Genomic DNA, 22,890 nt, shown 5'->3' on the forward strand with positions numbered 1-22,890 from the left:
ACTTTTTCTTAAGGCTGGATTTCTTGAGATTTATGGCCTTTGATTGCAAAACAGCTCAGCAGCTGAAGTCTGCTCTTTGTGAGTCAACTCTAAACCAGAATCAGTTTGCACTGAAAAGATGGAAATTAATGTAATTTGCAGTTTCTCATACTACTCCTTTAGTTCCCACACTTTCAAACTGAGAAAACAAGTCATAATGTCTTCCTGTGTCTTTCGCGGCATGACTTTTTACCTCTAATTTTACTTCTTAGTCTGGTTTTTGCATACCTATCACCACTGCTTTCTTGTTCTCAGTGAAGGCGTATTGATGGAAGATGTGATAAACACATCCTATACTGTCACTAATGGCAGTTATCTATAGTCAGTCAGTAGTAAAAGCAAATAACAGTTCCCCTTACTCCAAAATAAAACGCTTATTTTCGGTTAGTGTGTTGTCTAGTAAAATGCATGAATAACCAACATAAAAGTTAAGCTCATAAAGCAAACAGGAAACTAGATCACAGGTATGACGCTGATAAAACCCCCGAATGAGTTTCTGCATTACAGTTTCTCGTTTGGTTTTTCTTTTGTAAAAATCTATTCAATAAATACTTTCTATTCTATAAATCCACATGGGATTTTACAGGCCTGACCAAAGAAACACTGAGGTTTGTATTAATGCTAATACAAGTAAGTTCATTTGGCGTATCTCAAAAGTGAATTGATCATTTCACAGTTTGATTGGGTGGGACCCCTCAGAGTACTTGTGCTTGGCTTGAAGAAAGGTGGGTGCCTTTATTTTACTGGTTTATGTGGCATATTGCCTTCACCACATCCTACCACATCAATTTCACCTTAGCAGGTGTTTAAAAATCCAATCCAGCAAAACATTAAAAAACACACATCATTAATGAGAAAGAGAAACTGTAAAACCAGCATGACATTAGAAGAACTTCCTCTGTGGATGCTGTAAATTCAGTTTTGTTTGTGAATACCACTGAACCGATGAATTAATAGTTGTTATATCTTTGATGATGAAACTCTATGTAATCTTAGAAATGTGGTCAAATTATAAAATACATTTGGAAGCATGGAATATGTTGTTACATTTCACATATGTGTACCTCTAAGCTTACTATATTTTGATCGAATTGAGTAGTCAGGCGGTGTACTTCCTCTCATCAAGAAGTTTCCTGCATCTAACAGTCATGCCAGATTAACTGCCATCAACACACGAGGGAAGTCACGCATGCTTCTTGAGGTACGTACACAAGCCTGATAATGATTTTTATTTCCTAAATATGTGCAGATATATTTTAAGAATCGCTGTGATAGTCCAGGTACGTCATGTGGTTTCCCCTAAAAGATTATTGGAAATTCAGATTTGAGTGAAAAGTTACATTTTGTACATGTGCTCTGCTGTTAGTTAGAACGGATGAATTGTTACCTGAACGCTTTGCTGCTCTTGTCGAGGTAGAACTGTGTGATGGTTCACTGAATCAGGTTGTACAATCTCAGTACAAAATTACTCCAGATTTGACAGTTATTTTAAACGTTCCAACTGAATCTCCTTTTGATACAAAGGACAACAAATGTAACATTTAAAATATAGTAACACTGATAAAAAAATGTCTATGTTAGACTCCATTAAAAATTCATTGATCATATACTACCAATGTCATTTCACAACAGAGAGCTCTTTTTGTTTTGACTACTAGCAGATGAGTCATGATGGTGTAACACCTCATGAGTGACCAGAAAGTACTGTGAGATTTTACTCTGAGCCTGTATTATGTTTTTACTCCAGTAAAACAGGAAACAATGGGCCTAGTTGTGAGTTACTATATGAGGATTTATATTAAAATCTAATTTACAATATGTGTTTATCTCGCAGTGATTTTATATGGTGGTTTCAAACTCCTAAAACTCTTTAAAATGAATAGAATTTAGTTGAATTCTGTTCTTCAAACTAAAATGTTTTGTTTGTTACATTTTACCTTCTTGAATTTGTGTTTGCTAGCTGTTTTACTATTTAAATTTTGCAGACAAGTTTAGAAAAGGCGATTTAATAGCAGGTTCCATTGTGACAACTTACTCCTTATAGTTTGATAACAGGCCCCATTGAGGCAATACGTGTTAATGAACTTTGGCAATAACTGTGAGAATGTTCAAGGTTTTTGTAGCCGAGGTGGTTTGTGGTTATATGGAAACGGACTATATGGGGAAAAAACATATTCGGAGAACTTTTAAATCAAGCAAGTGTGGCAACGAGCCGCGGCTATCTTCACATAGCCTTCACATAGCCATGGTTTCACTGCAAAAAAAAACATGTTATGTAGCTAAGTGCGATAACAGGTTAGTAGTTTATACATTTTGCGATTTTAAATTAGGCAGATACCAAATTCAAAATGACATGCAGTACAGTCAGGTACAGTATACATCAGTTTGTACTGATGTGAGTAGCACTGTTAATGTGCTCTCCACCAGTTGTGCTATAGGAGCGCTTGCACAAAACTTGGGCTTAAAACGCCCATATAAAAATACTTGTGAAGGATGCAATTGATGGACTTCAAGTATAGTGTGTTGCTAAAATTTAACAGAAAAATAAAATAGCCATTGAAAAAATGACAAAATACATTCTGTATGTAATGAACAATGGTTTAGCTAAAAGGGTAGATGGCCCAAGAAAAAAATTCAATAAATACATTTTTTTTAAATCACTCACTATTATGTTGTTCTAAAGCTGCATGACTTTTTTTCTTATATTGATACACTGAAAGTCAACAATGTCCTATATTTTTTGGACCCCAGCAGTCTTCAAAATATCTTCCTTGGTCCTCTGCAGAAGAACCAAAGACATACTGTACAGGTTTTAAACAACATGAGATGATTAAATGATTACTGAATTGAACTGAATTTAATTGGGGGGTAAACTGTCCCGCAACTAATAGATATCACCATATTTTCCCCAGTTGATTTACTACATTAAGAATTGCAAACATTTTGATTTGTATTACAAGTTTTCTGAAATTATATTTAAATATGCAAATGATGCATTATTTAATCAAATATGCACGAATTTGCATAAATTATTATGATTTTTTTCCCCATTCTGCTGACACACAGTCAAAGGTTTTTACAGAGGAGATTTTGGATGTCTCTTTTCATCACTCCATAAACCCAGAAATGTCCCACTTATATTAGGTGGCCTTACTAGTACTTAGATTTAAATTAATCAGTTGATCCAATGCACTTATTGTGTACATGCATGTACATTGTACTTATATTTTAAAAAATACCTGCATGTAATTACACCTGTAATTACTTTCTGTAATTATATTTATAATTACACTGTTGACACATTCCTTAAACCTTAACAAACACTTAAACGTACCCATACCACCAAGACCGGTCCCTAATTTTACCCGTATCACTACCTCAATAGCAGTATATTGTACTTATTTTTATGTTAAGGCCACCTAATATAAAGTGGGACCAAATACTGTCAACAGCCAGATAAAAATCACCTTATTTTTAGGAAAAAATGTTGTATAAAATCGGGTGAATTATATATGTGACTCTGGACCACAAAACCAGTCATAAGGGTAAATTTTTTAAAATTGAGATTTATATATCATCTGAAAGCTGAATAAATAAGCTTACCATTGATGGAATCTGAGGGTGCAAAAAATATTGAGAAAACCGCCTTTAAAGTTGGCCAAATAAAGTTCTTAGCAATGCATATTACTAATCAAAAATTAAGTTTTGATATATTTATGGTAAGAAATTTACAAAATAACTTCATGGAATACGATCTTTACTTAATGTCCTAATGATTTTTGATATAAAAGAAAAATCTATACATTTTGACCCATACAAAAAAATACAATAAAAGCAACACATAAAAGTGTATTTTGTATGTTTTCTTACCACTAGTTTGAAATAACACTTCATGAAAAGCCAAAAGCCCAAAACCTCAAAATAGTGTTTTAGCCTGTACACTCAACATTTTTTTTATTATTATTATTATTATAGTTTTTAATTAAGTTTAGTTGGCTTAGGTCAAAGTAAACATCAACTTAACTTTATCACATTTGTCTATCTTTCTATATATCTATCTATCTGTCTATATCTATATATCTATATATATATATATATATCTATATATATATATATATATATATATATATATATATATCTATCTCTCTCTATATATATATATATTCTAGCCATGCTTTGTATTTTATAATTTACAGACATTTAATTACTTTCTCATGTTTAAACAAGCATTGTTTATAACAATGTGTATAACAAACAAATAAGAAAAAACTGGTGTCAGCATTGACACCAGTAGCTGATACAGACAGAATGCCCACAGCCTAAGCACTTTTCTGCATAATGAAAACCACAAAATTCACAAACATTCACTGCCCCTTAAGTTGTCAACAAAAATAATTCATGTAGTTTTAACGCAAATGATTTAAGTAAGCTTCACATTTAAATATATTAAGTAGAGTGAACAAGAAAATGGTAATAAAATGTTCAGAAATCTCATTACTGTAGCTCATTTTAATTATTAAACTGAACAAGACGGATTTGTTTTGTTTTCCTTTTTTTTGGATGCAGCGTTTCGGCGCTGCTTTAGGTCGCACAAAATTCAAAGAATTATAAAGCAGAAAATAAATGACTCAAGAGCGTAGGGTTGACTTTTAGACAGAGCTGGGGACACATTTTAGCCACTAACTTTAAGTATTCAGTTTGAGTATGCAGAAAGGTGGTGTACCCATAAGTTGGCATCATGACCTCAAAAAGGACACATCAAGTCTATGAATATCTGTTAAAGAAACCAGGACACTGTTTCAGAAAACATTATTTCACGTAAATCATTTGAAACTACAGCCAACCCCTACAATTGCAATCTGTGCAAGACAGCCGCACGAGATCTGTAATGACTGTCAAATCTGATGCTGGCACACGCTGTGGCATTAAAATCATTTTTTCACTTCCTTTGAAAAATCACAAAAAAGTCCCTTGCTCGAGACTCTGTCCATGTGAATCATTTCAGTCAACATTTATGAAACAGCTCTGAGAATTACGACTTATGGCAGTGATTTGTTGGTTAAATGTGCCATCTACCTTGTGTGTACCTGCTGAAGTAGCATGTTTGGAAAGCCTATAACCTGGCCTCGCACTTCCTGTTCACAGAGTGCACCTCAATCTATGTTATGGTGTGAAGTAGCATCACTTTTACATTTATATCTCATGTCTTTCCTGTGCGACTGCAGGGAGAAGTCTTTTCAGCAAAACCTTATAATGTCACAGGCATCTTAAGAGTAGATACTAAAATCAAATTCATTTATAGTATTTTATTTTCGAATTTATTTGTAAATTCTAATAAATAATGTTAATATTAACATAAATATTAAAATATTTAGATCAAATATTTAGATCAATTAAATTATATATAAATGCTAAATCTTTCCATTATACAGCTCAGAAAAAAAATGGTACAAACATTGTCACTGCAGTGGTCCCCTTTCAAAACGTATTAATACCATTTAAGTGCTACTACATTTTAGGTAATAATATGTAACTTTAAGGTACTAATATGCACCCTAAAGGAGTATATAAGGTACAAAATGTACCTTTCGGAAGTGTGCCATCCCAGCTTTTGTACCTTTTTTCTGAGAGTGTAAAAACTATTTAAATTGTAATCTTTATATCAATTATGTGTTATAATGTTCCAGTGACTCAGTGGTAGAGCAACCTTTAGCAGCGCAAAAGGTTGTGGGTTCGATTCCCAAGGAACAGGACATTATTTATTATTATTAAATGATAATTTATGCATTTTTTAAAAATTTGATACATTTTCTTTTTTAAAAGAATCTTAAATGAAGCACTTAAAGTTCAACTACAGTGTCAAAATATGATTTTGTTAAAGTTGTAAATAAAATGGATTTTTGGAGTACTATATCAATCTTTCTACTTGGAATTTTCACATTTAATTCAATGTTTTACTTCCCGTTTCTTTGTAATTATTTGTGAAAACTACTAGCAATTGTTTCTACACCCCGATTTTTGTACAACAAATAAAACTAACCAACAATGCAGATGTTTATCACAATTTGAGGTTCAAGTGGTAAAATCACAGTTTATAGTAGGTGTAATCTCTCTGTCTCTTCAAACAGGTGGGAAAACAACCATGAATGACTCACAAAAGGTTGACATCAAAATGGACAATGCCACCTTGGCCATGTTTGACAACAAATTGGCCAGTGAAATTGTGTCAGCCATCTATGTCATCGTGACCCTTGCCAACCTGAGCGGTAACGGCATCTCTCTGTTTCTGTTACTGATGCGCACCTCTCCGAAAACCCCTTCCATCATCTTCATGATCAACCTCACCCTCACTGACCTGATACTGGGCACTGTGCTCCCCTTTCAGATCGCGTACCAAATGCAGGGCTACAACTGGACTTTGGGTGCAGGCATGTGCAATGTACTGACGGTGGTTTTCTATGCCAACATGTACTGCTCCATTTTATTCATGACTGCTATTAGCGCCGACCGCTACCTGGGGATTGTAAAACCGATGCGCTTCAGAGAGATGAGGAAGAGAAAAACATATGCAATTGTTGCCTGTATATTCATATGGCTGCTAGTCCTTGTGATTCTGAACCCGCTGGAACGCACAGAACTGATTTATGAAGTAAAGGAGCGCAATATCACCACGTGTTTTGACGTGTTGAAGAAGGACATGCTCCCGGGCACTGCTCACTGGGCGGGCTTCCTTTTTGGCATGTTCATCATCCTCTTCCTCTGTCCGTTCATCATAACAGTGTATTGCTACATTAACATCATCTGCGTCCTGGTCAGAAAGACCAATAGTCAACAGAAAGGCCGTGCTGTGCGGTTGGCGTGCATCGTTCTGTTCGTGTTCATTTTTTGTTTTGCTCCCAATAACATATTACTGTTGGCCCACTCGATCGCAAGGCTGTACTATGACAAATCTCTCTATATCTACTATAAACTGACCCTGTCTCTTAGCTGCATTAATAGTTGCATAGATCCATTTATTTATTATTTTGCATCGAAAGAGTTTCGTCGGAAGCTGAGGCAAATGCTGAGGTTGCAGACTCTCAGTACGGGAGAGACGCAAATGATTGAGGGTCATAGAGAAAGCTTTTTCTCTGGACGTTCAACGTGCAATGCAAATGAAGACTGTGAAGACTGTTTTTAACATGACTTTTAGTTTCTGCTATTTTTATTTTAGAGGAGGGGGAGATGTCATAATCAGGAAAATGTCATGATTCAGATTTGCAGCGGCCACATGCACTGTTAAATGAGTCAGAGCACAAGCGCTAACCGCTAGGCCACAGCTCTGACACAATTCCTAGTGTTTATAATAATATATTTGTAAATGCAAACTCATAGATAGGACCACTTCCTATATTTTGTTTTGTTGTTATTGTTTTGTAGCATTTAGCTTTTGTTCTGTTTTGATTTCCTGGCTGAGCAGCTGAAGAAAAGCACGCTGCTCACATGCATTCATGCCACGTGATTTTGTGTACTTTTTTTTTTTTTTGGTATCAGACAACCAAGTTCCTACTCACCGAAACTTTGGCGTATTTGTTTTGTACATTGATGCGTGGTTAGACTTAGCAGCAACTTCAGTAATTTCTGATTCGACTTAAAAAGTACAACGACTTAATGTGGCAGCTATTTTAGATGTATTGCTAACCTGTGAATTATTTTTATACTGTAAAATATGCAGTTATTGTTTAGTTGGAACTCATTTTCTTTTCTATGAACCAAACTGTTTTAATATTTATTTTACTTAAGCTGTTTATAATGTGCCTGTATTATGATATTCTAATTCATTGTTACATGTTTGTTATTTGTTTTTATTGCTGGGTATTATTCTTCTGTGGTAACAAAGTATACAAAGGCATATAGGGGCATTTATTTTGTCATGTTAAAATTAATAAATACATCTGAACAAATTGATCTTGTAATTATTGTCATTCTAAGATTAAATATTACATATGGCTTATTCAACAAAATAAATGTTACAACCAGCTAATTTTTTTTGTTAGGCTACTTGTTCTGAGAAACTAAACCACAGACATGTCACAGCGAGGTCAAGATTTTTTTTCAGTTCCTTTGAAACAGAACTATGGCATGTCAAGTGAAGTACTGTGCAAAGAACATGTACTGAACAAATTTAATTTTTAAAAAGTAAAAAACAATCAGTGCATGACCTCAGTGGAAATAAAATAGCTTCCAGGAAATGGATATAAGTGGTCTCAGACCAATGTGAAGTATACAACTGAATGCTGAAGAAAATGCCCAGTGCAATGCACAAAAAGGAAATAAAGCAGTTTGCAAATGCCACTTCAAAGTGCACTATGCCAGGTGATGTTATGGTTCAAGTGAGTGAGAGAGAGAAAAGAGAGCCTTCTATAACAGATGCAGTTATCATTTTGTAGTGGAGTGATTTGCAGAGTGGGGTATGTTTTTAAGTTGTCTTCTAGACAGAAGCACACACACACACACACACATTAATTTTTTTGTAACTTATTTCAAAAAGTGCAACTTTCATATATTCTAGATTCATTACATGTAAAGTAAAACATTTCAAAAGTTTTTTTTTTTTTTAATTTTGATTATTAGAGTTTACAGCTCATGAAAGTAAAAATTCCAGTATATCAAAATATTAGAATATTTACATTTGAGTTTAATTAAATGACCATCCCTACAGTATAAATTCTGGGTATCTCTTGTTCTTTGAAACCACAATAATGGAGAAGACTGCTGACTTGGCAATGGTCCAGAAGATGATCATTGAGATCTGCCTCAAAGAGGGTAAGTCACAGAAGGTCATTACTGAAAGGGGTGGCTGTTCACAGAGTGCTGTATCAAAGCATATTAAATGCAAAGTTGACTGGAGGGAAGAAATTGGATAGGAAAAGGTGCACAAGCAACAGGGATGACCGCAAGCTTGAGAATACTGTCAAGCAAAACCGATTCAAACACTTGAGAGAGCTTCACAAGAGTGGACTGAAGCTGGAGTCAGTGCATCAAGAGTCATCACGCTCAGACGTCTTCAGGAAAAGGGCTACCAAGCCACTTCTGAAACAGAAACAATGTCAGAAGCATCTTACCTGGACTAAGGAGAAAAAGAACTGGACTGTTGCTCAGTGGTCCAAAGTCATCTTTTCAGAGAAAAGTAAATTTTGCATTTCATTTGGAAATCAAGGTCTGGAGTCTGGAAGAAGACTGGAGAGGCACAGAATCCAAGTCCAGTGTGAAGTTTCTGAAGTCAGTGATGATTTGGGGTGCCGTGACGTCGGCTGCTGGTGTTGGTCCATTGTGTTTTATCAAGTCCAAAGTCAATGCAGCTATCTACCAGGAGATTTTGGAGCACTTTATGCTTTCATCTGCTGACAAGCTTTATGGAGATGCTGATTTCCTTTTCCAGAAGGACTTAGCACCTGCACACAGTGCCAAAACCACTTCCAAGTGGTTTGCTGACCATGATATTACTGTGCTTGATTGGCCAGCCAACATGCCTGACCTGAACCCCATATGGAATCTATGGGATATTTTGAAGAGAAAGATGAGAAACAGTCGATCCAATAATACAGTCGAGCTGAAGGCTCAGTAGTGCCTCTGCAGTGCCACAGGCTGATCGCTTGCATGCCACACCACACTGATGCTGGAGTTTGTGCTAAAGGAGCCCCGACCAAGTATTGAGTGCATAAATGAACATACTTTAAAGAACTTGAACTTTTCTGTTTTGCAAATCCTTTTTTTTATTGATCTTAGGAAATGTTCTAATATTTTGAGATACTGGATTTTTGACTTTCATGAGCTGTAAGCACTAATCATCAAAATTAAAACAAAAAAAACTTTTGAAATGTTTTAATTTACATATAATGAATCTAGAATATATGAAAGTTTCACTTTTTGAAATAAGTTACAAAAATGTTTACTTTTTTACGATTATTATATATTTAATAATGTATATGTACATGCATAAAACCATGTAAATTATCTGGATTAAGATTACTCAAAATTTAAAAAATGAATCATAAATTGTTTTTCTCAAATCGATAGCTGTGGGCTAAGATGAGATGAGTTGCCTCCAAATGAAGACAAACTAAAAAACAAAATAAATAAAACATTTCTTAGAATAGTTTTTAAGTTTTTTTAATGAACCTTCTACTGGTTTATGGATATTTTTTATAGAACTTATTTAAATACACTGGGTATTCCCCAATGACTCAACATATTTATTGATATGATACAGCTTACCACTAAAATTTAACCAACTCTTTTAGTATTTCTAAGTACGATGATCATACATCCTCTTTTCCCTTGCTGGGATTTTCTAAATCACCTGTTTAGATTTTGGCTTTGTTTTCTAATTTTTTTTATACTTGATGGAGATAATAACTGAAAAGTAGTTTGAACAATAGTATTCATTGCACATCATAGTGTACAAGAAAGTGGGATCTACAGAGAACAGTCAAGGCAATGTAAATAAATGTACATATAATGTATGAGGACTGTAGAGCGGCCATCAGTAGGAAAACAGAGCTAATTGTACCCCCAATTTTGAAATCTCGGTCAGGAAATGTCTGGTCACACTATTACTGTCATATTTGTATGCCCCTACGCATTCTTCTAATTTCAGTTTGTAGCAGGCTTCCATATAACATTACATCAACACATTAGGCATTACATTAGGCAATTTAGAAATCCCAGCCAGGGAAAAGAGGATGTAGAAATATTAAAAGAGTTGGTGCAATTTTAGTGGTAAGCTGTAGGCTATCATATCAGTGAATAGGCTATGTTGAGTCATTGGGGAATACCCATTTGTATTTTAAATAAAAATATAAACATAAAGTTTTTCTTTATAAGATATCCATAAACCAGTAATGAGAAGGTTGATAAGAAACTGAGTATTCTAAGAAATGTTTTATTTCTTTTGTTTTTAAATTTGTCTTGCATTTGGAGCTGTACTATCACTCTTTAGGTGAGCGACTCATCTCACCTTAGCCAACAACTCCATAAAAAAGAAATATATTAATATTAGCAAAATTAAATAGTTCTACTTGCTTTCTTACTTTCTGACAATGAAATGGGGTTTAGATCATTTTTAAATTGTTTCAAAAAACAAAAAAATGCTGTATGTTGTTGGTAAATAAACAAATAAAAAAATGTAATTGATAACAAAACAAGCATTGCTTTTAGAGTTAGATTCATAATGTCCTAAAATCATTTATTTTAAAGTAATAGATACATCTTGCTGGATATCATTAATTAATGAACCAATATTTTTCCAAAGTTGTTCAGCATAATGACAAGTCCAGAATAAATGAAACTACACTCCATTTACACGTGGTCACGTGTAATATCAGGACAGGTAACTGCGCATGTGCGTGCGTGGTAGACTCCGCCTCTTCAGGATCTCTGCCTGTCAGTGCACTACGTTTCGGGAAGCGCAAAGAGTAGAGTGGAGCAAGCCTTTCCAGGTAAATGCTTGAAAAGAATAAAGATAAATTATTCTTTACCTATTTTATATGTGTGTAATTTGCTACTCCTGAATGTATTAATGTCAAAACATTCAATAAATGAATACCGCTTTTCGTCAAGTTCTTGCATGAATGCAGTGCTGTATATCTAGACTAAATACACTTCTAATGCAACTACAGTGTCCTTACTCGACTGACCTTTTCTGTTTCAAAAAACAAAACAAAAAAAACAACGATAAGAAAATTATGATCTGGACAAATTGTGGTCAAGCTCACCTTCAACCATTATCGAGGTTATGACTTTGCTTTATGAGCCATGTGCTTCAACTCCATGTTCAGGTATTAAACTTGTTGTTTTTGACATGTTTCTCTCGATTCCCAGGATAGACCTCTGGAAGTGACAGAAAGGAGAGGTGTAACATGTTGTTAAATCCAGTAATATCCAAGCTGAGTGGAAAGCTTGTTGTCCTGGCAAGCGCATCTCCACGACGTCTGGAGATTTTATCTAATGCTGTACGTTTTTTGGTTATTTTTACTAGGTTTTTACATGGACAATGAACTTTGAATGATCAGTGCTTTCTCTTTTCTTCTTCTGCATTGATGAGGCAGGGTTTACGGTTCGAGGTGGTTCCTTCTTGGTTTAAAGAAACATTGGACAAATCCTTGTTTAAGAACCCATATGACTATGCAGTGGAGACAGCCAAACAGAAGGCTTTGGAAGTGGCTCACCGAATGCCATTTGTAAGTTGTATATTTCTGTATGTGAGTAAGCCAATTTTAATTTCTGACCATTTACAATGTCCCCTTTATTCTGTATAACTGTATATGTGCTGGATTCAGAAACACTTGAAAAGTCCAGATGTTGTAATTGGAGCAGACACTGTTGTGGTAAGTAGCTGTATAATTCAATATAATATTATATTCTGTCTGGAATATTGCCTTGTTAAATTTGTCTTCTCTTTTCGTCCTTAGACAGCTGATGGTTTGATCTTGGAGAAGCCTACAGATAAAGAAGATGCTTACCGTATGCTGTCTAGGTGCATTTTCATTTTTTGGTTGTCTAACGTGAGACGTTTATTGCACTCATGCAGAAACTAAAATATATTGAAATGATTGTATTTCAGGTTGAGTGGGAAGGAACATAGCGTCTTCACGGGTGTAGCTATTGTGCTCTGCCATGACAAGAGTGGTATGTGAAAGTTTAATGTATTCATTATTTTTACAATTAAAGTCTTGTAGTTGTAAAATAGACAGATCATTTTAAAGTTTAATCATTCTTCTTTGCAGGTTCAGATACAGACTACAAAGTGGTTGATTTTTATGAAGAGACAAAAGTAAAATTTGCAGAATTATCAGAGGAGATGCTCTGGGAATACATCAACAGTGGAGAGCCCATGTGAGTTTATGTGTATTGATTTTCATATGCAAAATTCATTGAAGGCTGTGATCACGTTTGCTGAGCATGTTCAGTAAATTTGAACTTGTTGAACCTGTGGAATTTGGACCTTTATAGAGTGAGTCATTTTTGTGTTTGCTTTGACGTGTTGATAATGACAAGGGAAAATTCAACAAAGTACATTTTTGAGTAAGGGAGTCCACTTTGAGTAAATAAATCCATTTTCTGTACTCTGGCATTTCGCCTGCCGTGCAAATTCTTATCAGTGATGAGACTGACAGACATATCTGTGCTTGACAGGGACAAGGCTGGTGGTTACGGGATCCAGGCTTTGGGTGGCATGTTGGTAGAGTATGTGAAAGGAGATTTCCTTAATGTGGTAGGCTTCCCTCTTAACCACTTCTGCAAGCAGCTGGGATTGATTTTTAACAGCCCACCTGAAAGTCCAGCCCACAAGGTCAAACGGGAATCAGATGAGGCCTGGACTCTGGTTAGCAGTCTGTCTGAAAGTGCCGCAAACGAGGAGGTTGAGCTATTGAAAAATGGTAAAGATGGCAGTCGGATGTCAATGCAAGAACAGAATGTGATTGGGACAGAGTGCAGCAGACAGGACATCCCCCACAGCATCATCAGTTTACTGGATGGGTTCAAAGCTTCAAAGGTAGTCATGATTCTTTAAGTTTGAAAGAATAGTTCATTAATTCCACTTATGCCAGAGTGTAAATTTGGTAAAAATTCTCCTTGTGTTCATCAATATTAAAAGCATATAGGTATTCAGGTATATGTAAGCATATGTATAGGTATACTGTATATAAGCATATAGATTCATAATGCACAAATAAACAATTTTCACTTTTGTGTGAACTACACCTTTAATATTTTAACCTAATGTAGGTTTTAGGCTGTTATTTGTACACATGAACCATTAAAATATAAATGGTTTGCGTGAAATGTGTGGTAACTTTTCTGCAATGCGTTTGTTTATCAGACTCTATTCACAGCATCCAAACTGAAGGTGTTTGATGTATTGAACAGCTCTAACAGTCAGACATTAGAAGAGGTAGCTGGCCAAATCAACGCCTCTGTTTTAGGCACTGAGAGGCTTTTGGAAGCTGCTGTCTCTTTAGGGCTTCTAGAACGGGTCAAACAGCAAAATACCAGTGGTAAGATTTACGTACTGCCGTTTTACTCACATAAATGGTGTCACTGTCGTAGAAATCGCATGTGGTTTTCCTAAATGCGAGTTCTGAAACCTCTAAGCTCATTGTCCATTTATAACTTACAAGCACTTTCTCTGTTCATTAAAGCAAGGCACTCGCATACATGCATTTCATCCTACTGATTGTTTATTACATGTTCTCTTCATTGTCATGTCTGGAGGTGGACTGTGAATGTAACATTGTTTATTGTCTGTTGCAGTGTATAGAAATACAGAACAGGCCAGTCGCTTCCTGGTATCAGACAGCCCAGAGTCATTGAATGGATACATTCTCCACTGCAATGATATGGTGTGGCCTCTCTTCAGCCATCTAGAGAACGCTGTCAGGGAGGGCACCAGCCAACATGAGCGAGCGTTTGGGAAGAAGAATGAGGAGGTGTTTCAGGTAAACGCGAGTTAAACGCATCTGCTTATATCAGCTATGGATCATGCATTTTCAAATGTTATTGACATTTCAGTATTAAGTAGAACTGCTTTGTTGTTTTCTAGGATGCCTACTACAGTAAAGATGAAGTTAAGATACGATTTATGGATGCAATGCACAGCATCGCAAGGGTGACTGGAAAAGATGTGGCAACAGCGTTTGAACTTTCTTCCTACAAAACAGCTTGTGACATTGGAGGTATATGATTTTTACCTAAAAAAATAGAGACAGATGGTAAAATAAAGGCTATCAATTGGTTCATTTTTAGGTAATTAAATTCAGGATATACTGATTAATCAAATGCAGTCTATAACTTTTTTTTAATGGACAGCCTTAATATATCAGGTCAATTAAAATGTTTAAATCACTAAAATAAAATATTAAAAAGCAATGAAACTAAATTCAAATATGGATTAAAGGAAAAAATCAATAAAAGAACATATTCTCTCAGCTTTTTTTCTAACGTTCAGGATTATTCAACATTCCTCACTCTGTGACATAAAAAAAAACAGATCAAAACATTGCGTGTCTGACTTCCCATTGAGTCGTGAGCAAGTGACCGCGAGAATGCACAGATAAGATGTGCAGAAACCACCGTCCCGCTGCTGTCTTGCATAATTTGAGATTTCACTAGAGCATAGTGCATGCATATTTTATTCTGAAAGCTTGTTCTCAAAAGCTGCTTATTTGAAAAGGAGTTGCAAGCTTGATATGCAAATTACATATGCTTCTAATTACCAATTCTCTCAGGGGCTTTTTATGCCAAGGACATTTGTATTTATTGTATCTTGTTTATTCTCTTTACCTGCTTTGACCTAAATTTAGAGCTAGAATTTATTTTCCACACCGACAAAAAAAGTTAGAAACTTTAAAGGTGCTTAAAGGGTGAAGGGTTTAATATCATTGACACTAGAGTAACTAAATGGAATCATAAAAATAATAGTGTTTCCAAAATCTTAAGCCTTCTTTCTTTGTTTGGACAGACAGATAGTCCTGCAAATTCACATAAAACTGATTCTAACATGAAATAAATATGCACTACCATTTAAAATTTTGAGGTTAGTAAGAATACTTAAAAAAAGGAAAATAAATTAATACATTCAAATTCAGCAAGGATGCATTAAATTGCATTTAAAGTGACAGTAAAGACATTTACAAAGATTTATGTTTCAAATAAATGCTATTCTTTAGAACTTTCTATTCATTAAAGAATCCTAAAAAAACTGTTTCATAGTTTCTGCAAAAATATTAAGCAGCACAACTTTACAACATTGATAATATGAAGAAATTTTATCTTGAGCACCAAATCAGAATATTAGACTGATTTCTGAAGGATCATGTGACACTGAAGACTGGAGCCATGGTTGCTGAAACTTCAGCTTTGAATCATAAGAATAAATTACATTTTAAAATGTATTGAAATAGAATATGGTTATTTTGAATTAAAATATTTCACCACACTATTACTGTTTTTACTGTATTTTTGATCAAATACTGTAAATGCCACTTTGTTGAGCATAAGAAACTTTTTAAAAAACATCAGAAAATTCAAAATTTCTGAAGTGTAGTCTAGAGTTATGAATTATATATATTTTATGATATGAACATTTTAGAAAAGCATTCTGTTCTCACATAGGTTGCACTGGTGCCATGGCATACGAGTTTACAAAAGCGCATCCTGGACTGTCGGTTATTGTATTTGACTTGCCACAAGTCATTGAGATGAGACGCCACTTTCAGCCTAAAGAAACTGATGACAGAGTGTCATTTGTTGCAGGTCAGTGAAGACTTTATATGAACATTTTTATAATGAAGAATTTTACAGTGTATTTGTTTAATGTATAATACATCCTGAGTAATGTGCAAAAGGCCTTTTGAAATTCTTAACTGTTTTTTTTTTCACTTTTTTTTTTCTTTTATTTGCACGATAGGAGATTTCTTTAAAGATGACCTGCCTAAAGCAGACCTGTATATTCTTGCACGAATCCTCCATGATTGGTCTGATGAGAAACTGCATGTATTATTGAGTAAACTGTCCAAAATGTGCACACCAGGTAAGTGCTTTAAAAAGTGACATTATTCAATTCTTAATGTGTAAGCCTGATTCTGAAATATCAAACTTTTTGATGCCAAGGACCCTCTAATAATATGATGATCCCTGTGCAAATGGCCCCTTAGCGCCCCCTGGGGGTATCTTCATCCCAGTTTGTGAACTCATGGCTTACAGTATAAACTCTTATCTTATTAACATTACTTGTTCCTTTAAAGCTTTTCGAATTGTAAACATCTAAAGTCATCAAAATTACTGTTTTTTTTAAATTTTTTTAATTTTTAATCAAGGTCAAGGGTTTAAATGTTTGGTTTATGAATGTATTGCTACCAAACAGGTTGTGGGCTTCTGGTGTCTGAGATCTTCCTGGATGAGGAAAGGAAAAGGCCAAGCCGAGCCCTGTTGCAAGCCCTCAGTATGACAGAAGGAAAGCAGAGGAGCCCCACCGAATACCGTGACTTACTGGAGAAGCATGGCTTCACTCCCAAGCACATCAAACACACGGACAACCTGCTGGATGCCATGCTATTTGTGAAAGAAGACCCAAATGACAAAAGAACGTTACTAGGCTGTTCTTCAGCATCCATTGAGACTGCAGAACTTGAGTGATATAACGACTGCAGCATTTTGGAAACACTACAGTTGACTTATTCTAGCTCAATGTTTTAGCTGTGTTCAAATATTATGAACGTTTCTGACCTAAATGCTCGAAATAAGTGTTTTTACATGATTATTATTAATTACAGAAACAGTTTTTAACTGTGAATGTTGTATATTGAATTAAATATGGTTTTGAATCAAAAGACAGCGTTCTTGTCTTTAGCTAGTTTTTTATAGGGAGGAATGGGGTTTGTAGTCATATAGGGAATGGATTCAAGAGCTATCATAACTATGAGGGTTTTAAGTAAAAAGTCTAATTATACAGAGGTATGCCTATAATTGGCACTGGTACTGGTTTTGTATGTTCAAATCTCATAGATTGGTATGATATGATACATGTAATCATTTAGAATTGTAACTAATATTATATAATGGACGATTAATTATGAAGTTATTAATGAATAGATATAGCATGTCATGAAAATGTAAGTTCTGTGTTGTACACATAGACTGTATAAGGTTGTACACAGCGTCTTTACTCGACCCTAGTAATTCGGGAGCAAATATCGCGAGAAACCTCGAGAGTTAGCGCGGTGTGTCCTTCGCAGCATCCTCATCACTCTGCTCTACCTCCTGCATCTGCCAGCACGTTCAGTATATTGTGTTTATAATACACTAAGCTTAAGTATTATCGTCATGGCTGATGCTGCACTTTCTTTTGCTAAAGACTTCTTGGCCGGTGGGGTCGCAGCGGCTATTTCCAAAACTGCAGTCGCGCCGATAGAGAGAGTCAAACTGCTGCTGCAGGTGAGAATCAACATCTGGACTTCTCTTAACACACTCTGCCGTGAGGCATGCTAATTTATAAACCCCTTTCTTTCGTATTTAAGAATAGCGTGAATTATTTTGTGGCTATAAAGATGTGAACTGACTGTCCTTCAGAGGCCATATTTGAGTTGTCTGTCTGCAGCATCCGCGTCCCTGGAGGATCTCAACATTTAAATTCTCATTTTAATATCTAGTTTCTATTCTGGCATTCTTTCACGTGGATCTTAATTTATAGATTTTAGTAACCCAAATGTACCGTATTTTAAGGCCAAACCGTGAATTTCCAGCTGCTGGTTGGGTGGCACATCTTGCAACTCTTGCAGTCTGGTCTCATGTTGCAGGCCCAGACTTTATGCATTAGGGCTGATTTTTTGCCAAGAAGGGCATCTAAAATCAGAAGAAAAGTATGTCAGAACTACCATACAAATGTTTGGAATCCTCAAGATTTTTTAAATGTTTTTGAAAGAAGTCTCTTAGGCTCAGCAATGCTGCATTTATTTGATTTAAAATACAGTAAAAACAGCAATATTGTGAAATATTATTATCATTCGAAGTAACTGTTTTCTATTTTTATATATTTCATTTATTCCTGTGAATGCAAAGCTGAATTTACTGCAGTCATTACCAGTCTTCAGTGTCACACGATCCTTCAGAAATCATACTAATATGCTGATTTGCTGCCGGAGAAACGTTTCATATTATTATCAAAGTTGAAAACAGTTTTTGCTTAATATTTCTGTGGAAACAGTTATACGCTAGGCTACTGTTTAAAAGTTTGGGGTCAGTAGATTTAGCAGATTTAGTGGTATTGAAGACATTTATAATGTTATAAAAAAACATAAATGCTTTTCTTTCGAACTTCCTATTCATCAAAGAATATTAGGAAAATGTAATCTGGTTTCCATAAAAATATTAAGCAGCGCAGCTGTTTTCAGCATTGATAATAATAATAAATGTTTCTTGAGCAGCAAATCAGCATTTTAGAATGATATCTGAAGGATCATGTGACACTGATAATGGCTGCTCAAAATACAGCTTTAGCATCATCACAGAAATAAATAGCATTTTAAAATAGAAATCGTTTTATATAAACTGCTAAAAAAGGTTCTTTTAAATGGTAATAGTATTTCACAGTTTTCAGTATTTAAAATATTGCTCAAGGACAATCAAACGACAAAAAATCAATCCAGATATCATGTATCTCACAGTATTTGGTGTTTCACTTTATAGGTACAACATGCCAGCAAGCAGATCAGTGCAGACAAACAGTACAAAGGTATTATCGACTGTGTTGTGAGGATTCCTAAGGAACAAGGCTTTGCTTCCTATTGGCGCGGCAACCTAGCCAACGTTATTCGCTATTTCCCCACACAAGCCCTCAACTTTGCCTTCAAGGACAAGTACAAACAGATATTCTTGGGTGGCGTTGATAAGCACACACAGTTCTGGCGATACTTTGCTGGCAACTTGGCCTCCGGTGGAGCTGCAGGAGCCACTTCCCTCTGCTTCGTCTACCCTCTGGATTTCGCTCGTACCCGCTTGGCTGCAGATGTCGGCAAAGCTGGCAGCAGCAGAGAGTTCAATGGGCTGGCTGACTGCCTGGCCAAAATCTTTAGGTCAGACGGCTTGCGGGGTCTGTATCAGGGCTTCAACGTCTCTGTCCAGGGCATCATTATTTACAGGGCCGCCTACTTCGGAGTCTATGACACTGCTAAAGGTAATAGGTTTGTGCGTCAGATGATGTGATTTTCAGGGTTGTGCGCTATTCAGGATTGATTTGAGACTGCCTTTCAAATTCCAGTGTATTTCTTGAATTTTGAAATCATTTGAATAGAGGAAGAAAACAAACTGCTGAATTCAATTTGAATGCTTTGAAGTAGAATTTAAAAATCTGAATAAAATAATAATAGATTTTAGTAGAACAGCAAATTCATACTTTGAAGCTTAGATTGACAAAGCTTTGTTTGAAACAGGGTTGTTTTAGTGATACAGTATTTATTCATAATTTGAATTAGTACTTTTTTTTAATATAAATTGGAATTCAAAAAATTCTCAATAAAAAAACATTGGTTTTACTAGAAAAGCAAATGCAAACTTTAAATATGGGATGGACAAAGCCTTGTTTGAAAATGTTACATTTGTATTATATTATTTATATAATATAATTAATTTATATTATATTTATTGATATTTTAAATGAGGGTTTTTTATGAATTTAATTTAAAAACAATTGTCAATAAAAAATAACATTGATTTTACTACAAAAGCAAATACAAACTTTGAATTTTGGCTTGACAAAGCCTTGTTTGAAACTGTTATTTTACTATTGTTTATATATTATTATAGTATTTATTAAAATTTTGAGTTAGATTTTATTGTTATATTTTCAGTTTCCATTTTCATTTTAGTTTGTTTTAGTAATTTTAGTGTGTGCTTTTGTAATTTTATTAGCTCTGTTTTTATATTTCTGTTTAGCTTTCATTTATTTCTATTTGAGTTTTAGTAATTTTAGAACTTTAACTAGTTTTACTTACAATAACAACACTAGTTTTTGAGAGAAAAAAAGTTTTAAGAGCCCTGAGGTTTTCAGATTTATAGGTCTTATGGATAGAGATGCTTGAAATTTCACCTTTAAAAGATTGTATTTAGTTTATATGTCATCATATTTTTGGGGACCAGGGTGAAAGATCACTTCATTTCCCAGAATGCATTACCTGTGTTTTACACTTACAATTTAGTATTCAGAATTGCAATTCCTCTTTCTGTCATTCGAATTTAACTTGTGATATGGCCAGTTCAAGTCAAATTCACACAGCCAGTTCTTCAATTCTTCAAATATATAAGAAACATGCATGCATCATTGTGTGTGGTGCTGTGCAGGCATGCTTCCCGACCCTAAGAACACCCACATTATGGTCAGCTGGATGATTGCACAAACTGTGACAGCAGTGGCTGGCGTGATGTCCTATCCATTTGACACTGTGCGGCGTCGCATGATGATGCAGTCCGGGCGCAAAGGAGGTATACAACAGACACACTGTATGCACATATGCACTGTTCTCCATCAAGTGTGTATTTATTTCAACTCAGGCCTTTGTCTTTTGTTTTCCCAGCGGATATTATGTACACTGGAACCCTTGACTGCTGGAGAAAGATCGCTCGTGATGAGGGTGGAAAAGCTTTCTTCAAAGGGGCTCTGTCTAATGTACTCAGAGGAATGGGGGGCGCATTTGTGCTCGTGCTTTATGATGAATTCAAGAAGTTTGTTTAAAAATATGTGCTAAAAGATAATAGAATAACTTTTACCACACAGCTTTGTCAAGCTTTAACCAAACCCTCTCCACTCCACACAGATGTGGTCTTGGTTAAATTGTGTTAGATGCCAAAAGCAATTAATCAATTTCATTAATTTAGTTTGTTGCTATATTTTTTATGTTTTGAAAATGCTCTGTCCTTTAATGATAAATAACCCATATTTTATTAAAAGAAAGCAGTCAGAGAAATATTACGGATAAAATTCTAAAATTGGTAATATAAGGGAAAGGTGTTGTATATTTATGCTCAAAATAATTAAAAAAATATATATGAGTTTATTGATTTTATCTATAATATTGCTTCATAAATCTGAGCCATAGCAATCAATACCATGCAATACCATAACACCTCCTCAAGATGGCACAACGGCATGTTGTCCTGCATTCATTCAGTACCATGTTCTTGTAGTCGCTCAGCACAGTTTTTCAGTTCTTCTAGCCAAGGTCTGTGGTTAACAAGGGTATACAGTATCACTCTCAAGAAAAAAATGTGGAGTTCAAACACACAGAATAACATTCCACACTTTAAACGGTTTCTCAAGTTGGGCTTGAAAAACCAACTGAGAGCTGGTGTCCGATGGAATCATAGACGTATTAAATATGACTCTTTAATTCATAACAGATTTGCCCTCTATGTGTCTAAGCACTGAAAGAGAGCCTAGAAAAGTGTTCCAGCAGAGAATGTGTGGCTTTCACAGGCAGACCTTATGTGACACGAAAAGTGTATTTCCATGATTTCTCTTTTTGGAAGTCCGCTTAAGAATTTTCCATCTTGGATAATGAGGGGAGTCATATTTTCATGGTCATTTTCTTGTCAGTCTCAGTGTTTGGTTGCGTCAGGCTGATCTTGATGAAGTAGATCCCGCTTTTAGAAGTAGAAATGTGAGGGCAAGTAAAGAAGGACATTGTGAGTTCAGTAATGACACTGAAACATTATACCATTTTTAGCATGTAGAGCTATTGTAATCTTATTCCACACTATATGGAGAGAAATTCTGTAAGACTACTTGCTGTGGTGTTTGAACACCAAGAATGCTTGTAAATTCAATAAAAGTGAATAGCCTACCCTATATGCTTTCATGATTTAAATTTTTTATTTTTTTAGGGTTTGTGGCAATTCAACGTTTATGAAACTTACTTTTAGATATTTAACCCCTTTAAAAATAAATAAATAAAAATAATCATTACACTGTGCTCTCAAATATGTGCTCTTGATTCTTATTGGTTGATTGTGGCTTTTAGCGGGCAGATTCCCAATATTCCCCATTAATCAATCAATCACGGAAACCCTGCTCATTAATGTAACCATATTGGCCTCCTTAATTGGCGTCTTTTTCAGTTTTTATTATTTTGGCTGTGCTAATGCAAACAGCATTTAGCCAAAATGTATTTTTATTGGAATTTTAATATTTCACCCTCATTTCTTTTCATAAACGCATTTTACACTTGATAGGGTGAATTCAGGTAAAGTGGGCCATTTAAGTTTGATTGTACTGTGCTCAATGGGTTTGTACTTTCAGAGCATAACAATGGTTCTTAA

The 22,890-nt window shown here is 35.1% G+C and overlaps 3 protein-coding genes and 1 long non-coding RNA gene across 4 annotated transcripts; 3 read left to right on the forward strand and 1 right to left on the reverse strand.

The window, feature by feature from the left end:
* Positions 1-743: 743 nt before the first annotated feature.
* Positions 744-22,890, reverse strand: LOC107597496 (uncharacterized). The gene is made up of 3 exons (XR_001610463.1): positions 22,795-22,890; positions 6,333-6,342; positions 744-753 (listed from the first exon to the last, which is right to left on the reverse strand). It is a non-coding gene; the product is annotated as an uncharacterized lncRNA (long non-coding RNA).
* Positions 1,194-7,799, forward strand: LOC107597492 (P2Y purinoceptor 8-like). Its single transcript, XM_016288574.1, has 2 exons — positions 1,194-1,240; positions 6,168-7,799. The coding sequence occupies exon 2, from the start codon at positions 6,182-6,184 to the stop codon at positions 7,217-7,219; it is 1,038 nt and encodes a 345-aa protein (XP_016144060.1). The 5' UTR covers positions 1,194-1,240; positions 6,168-6,181; the 3' UTR covers positions 7,220-7,799.
* On the forward strand, positions 11,443-17,402 carry asmtl (acetylserotonin O-methyltransferase-like). Its single transcript, XM_016288570.1, has 14 exons — positions 11,443-11,519; positions 11,902-12,032; positions 12,129-12,260; positions 12,360-12,407; positions 12,492-12,556; positions 12,644-12,708; positions 12,807-12,915; positions 13,216-13,576; positions 13,904-14,078; positions 14,335-14,519; positions 14,624-14,756; positions 16,195-16,335; positions 16,490-16,612; positions 16,946-17,402. Exons 2-14 carry the CDS (start codon positions 11,940-11,942, stop codon positions 17,215-17,217), a joined length of 1,902 nt encoding a protein of 633 aa, XP_016144056.1. The 5' UTR covers positions 11,443-11,519; positions 11,902-11,939; the 3' UTR covers positions 17,218-17,402.
* On the forward strand, positions 17,769-22,412 carry LOC107597494 (ADP/ATP translocase 2-like). Its single transcript, XM_016288575.1, has 4 exons — positions 17,769-18,015; positions 19,267-19,753; positions 20,917-21,057; positions 21,150-22,412. The coding sequence occupies exons 1-4, from the start codon at positions 17,905-17,907 to the stop codon at positions 21,305-21,307; spliced, it is 897 nt and encodes a 298-aa protein (XP_016144061.1). The 5' UTR covers positions 17,769-17,904; the 3' UTR covers positions 21,308-22,412.

The sequence above is a fragment of the Sinocyclocheilus grahami genome, unplaced genomic scaffold, assembly GCF_001515645.1.
Source record: "Sinocyclocheilus grahami isolate Dianchi unplaced genomic scaffold, SAMN03320097.WGS_v1.1 scaffold233.1, whole genome shotgun sequence".
NCBI classification, from domain to species: Eukaryota; Metazoa; Chordata; class Actinopteri; order Cypriniformes; family Cyprinidae; genus Sinocyclocheilus; species Sinocyclocheilus grahami.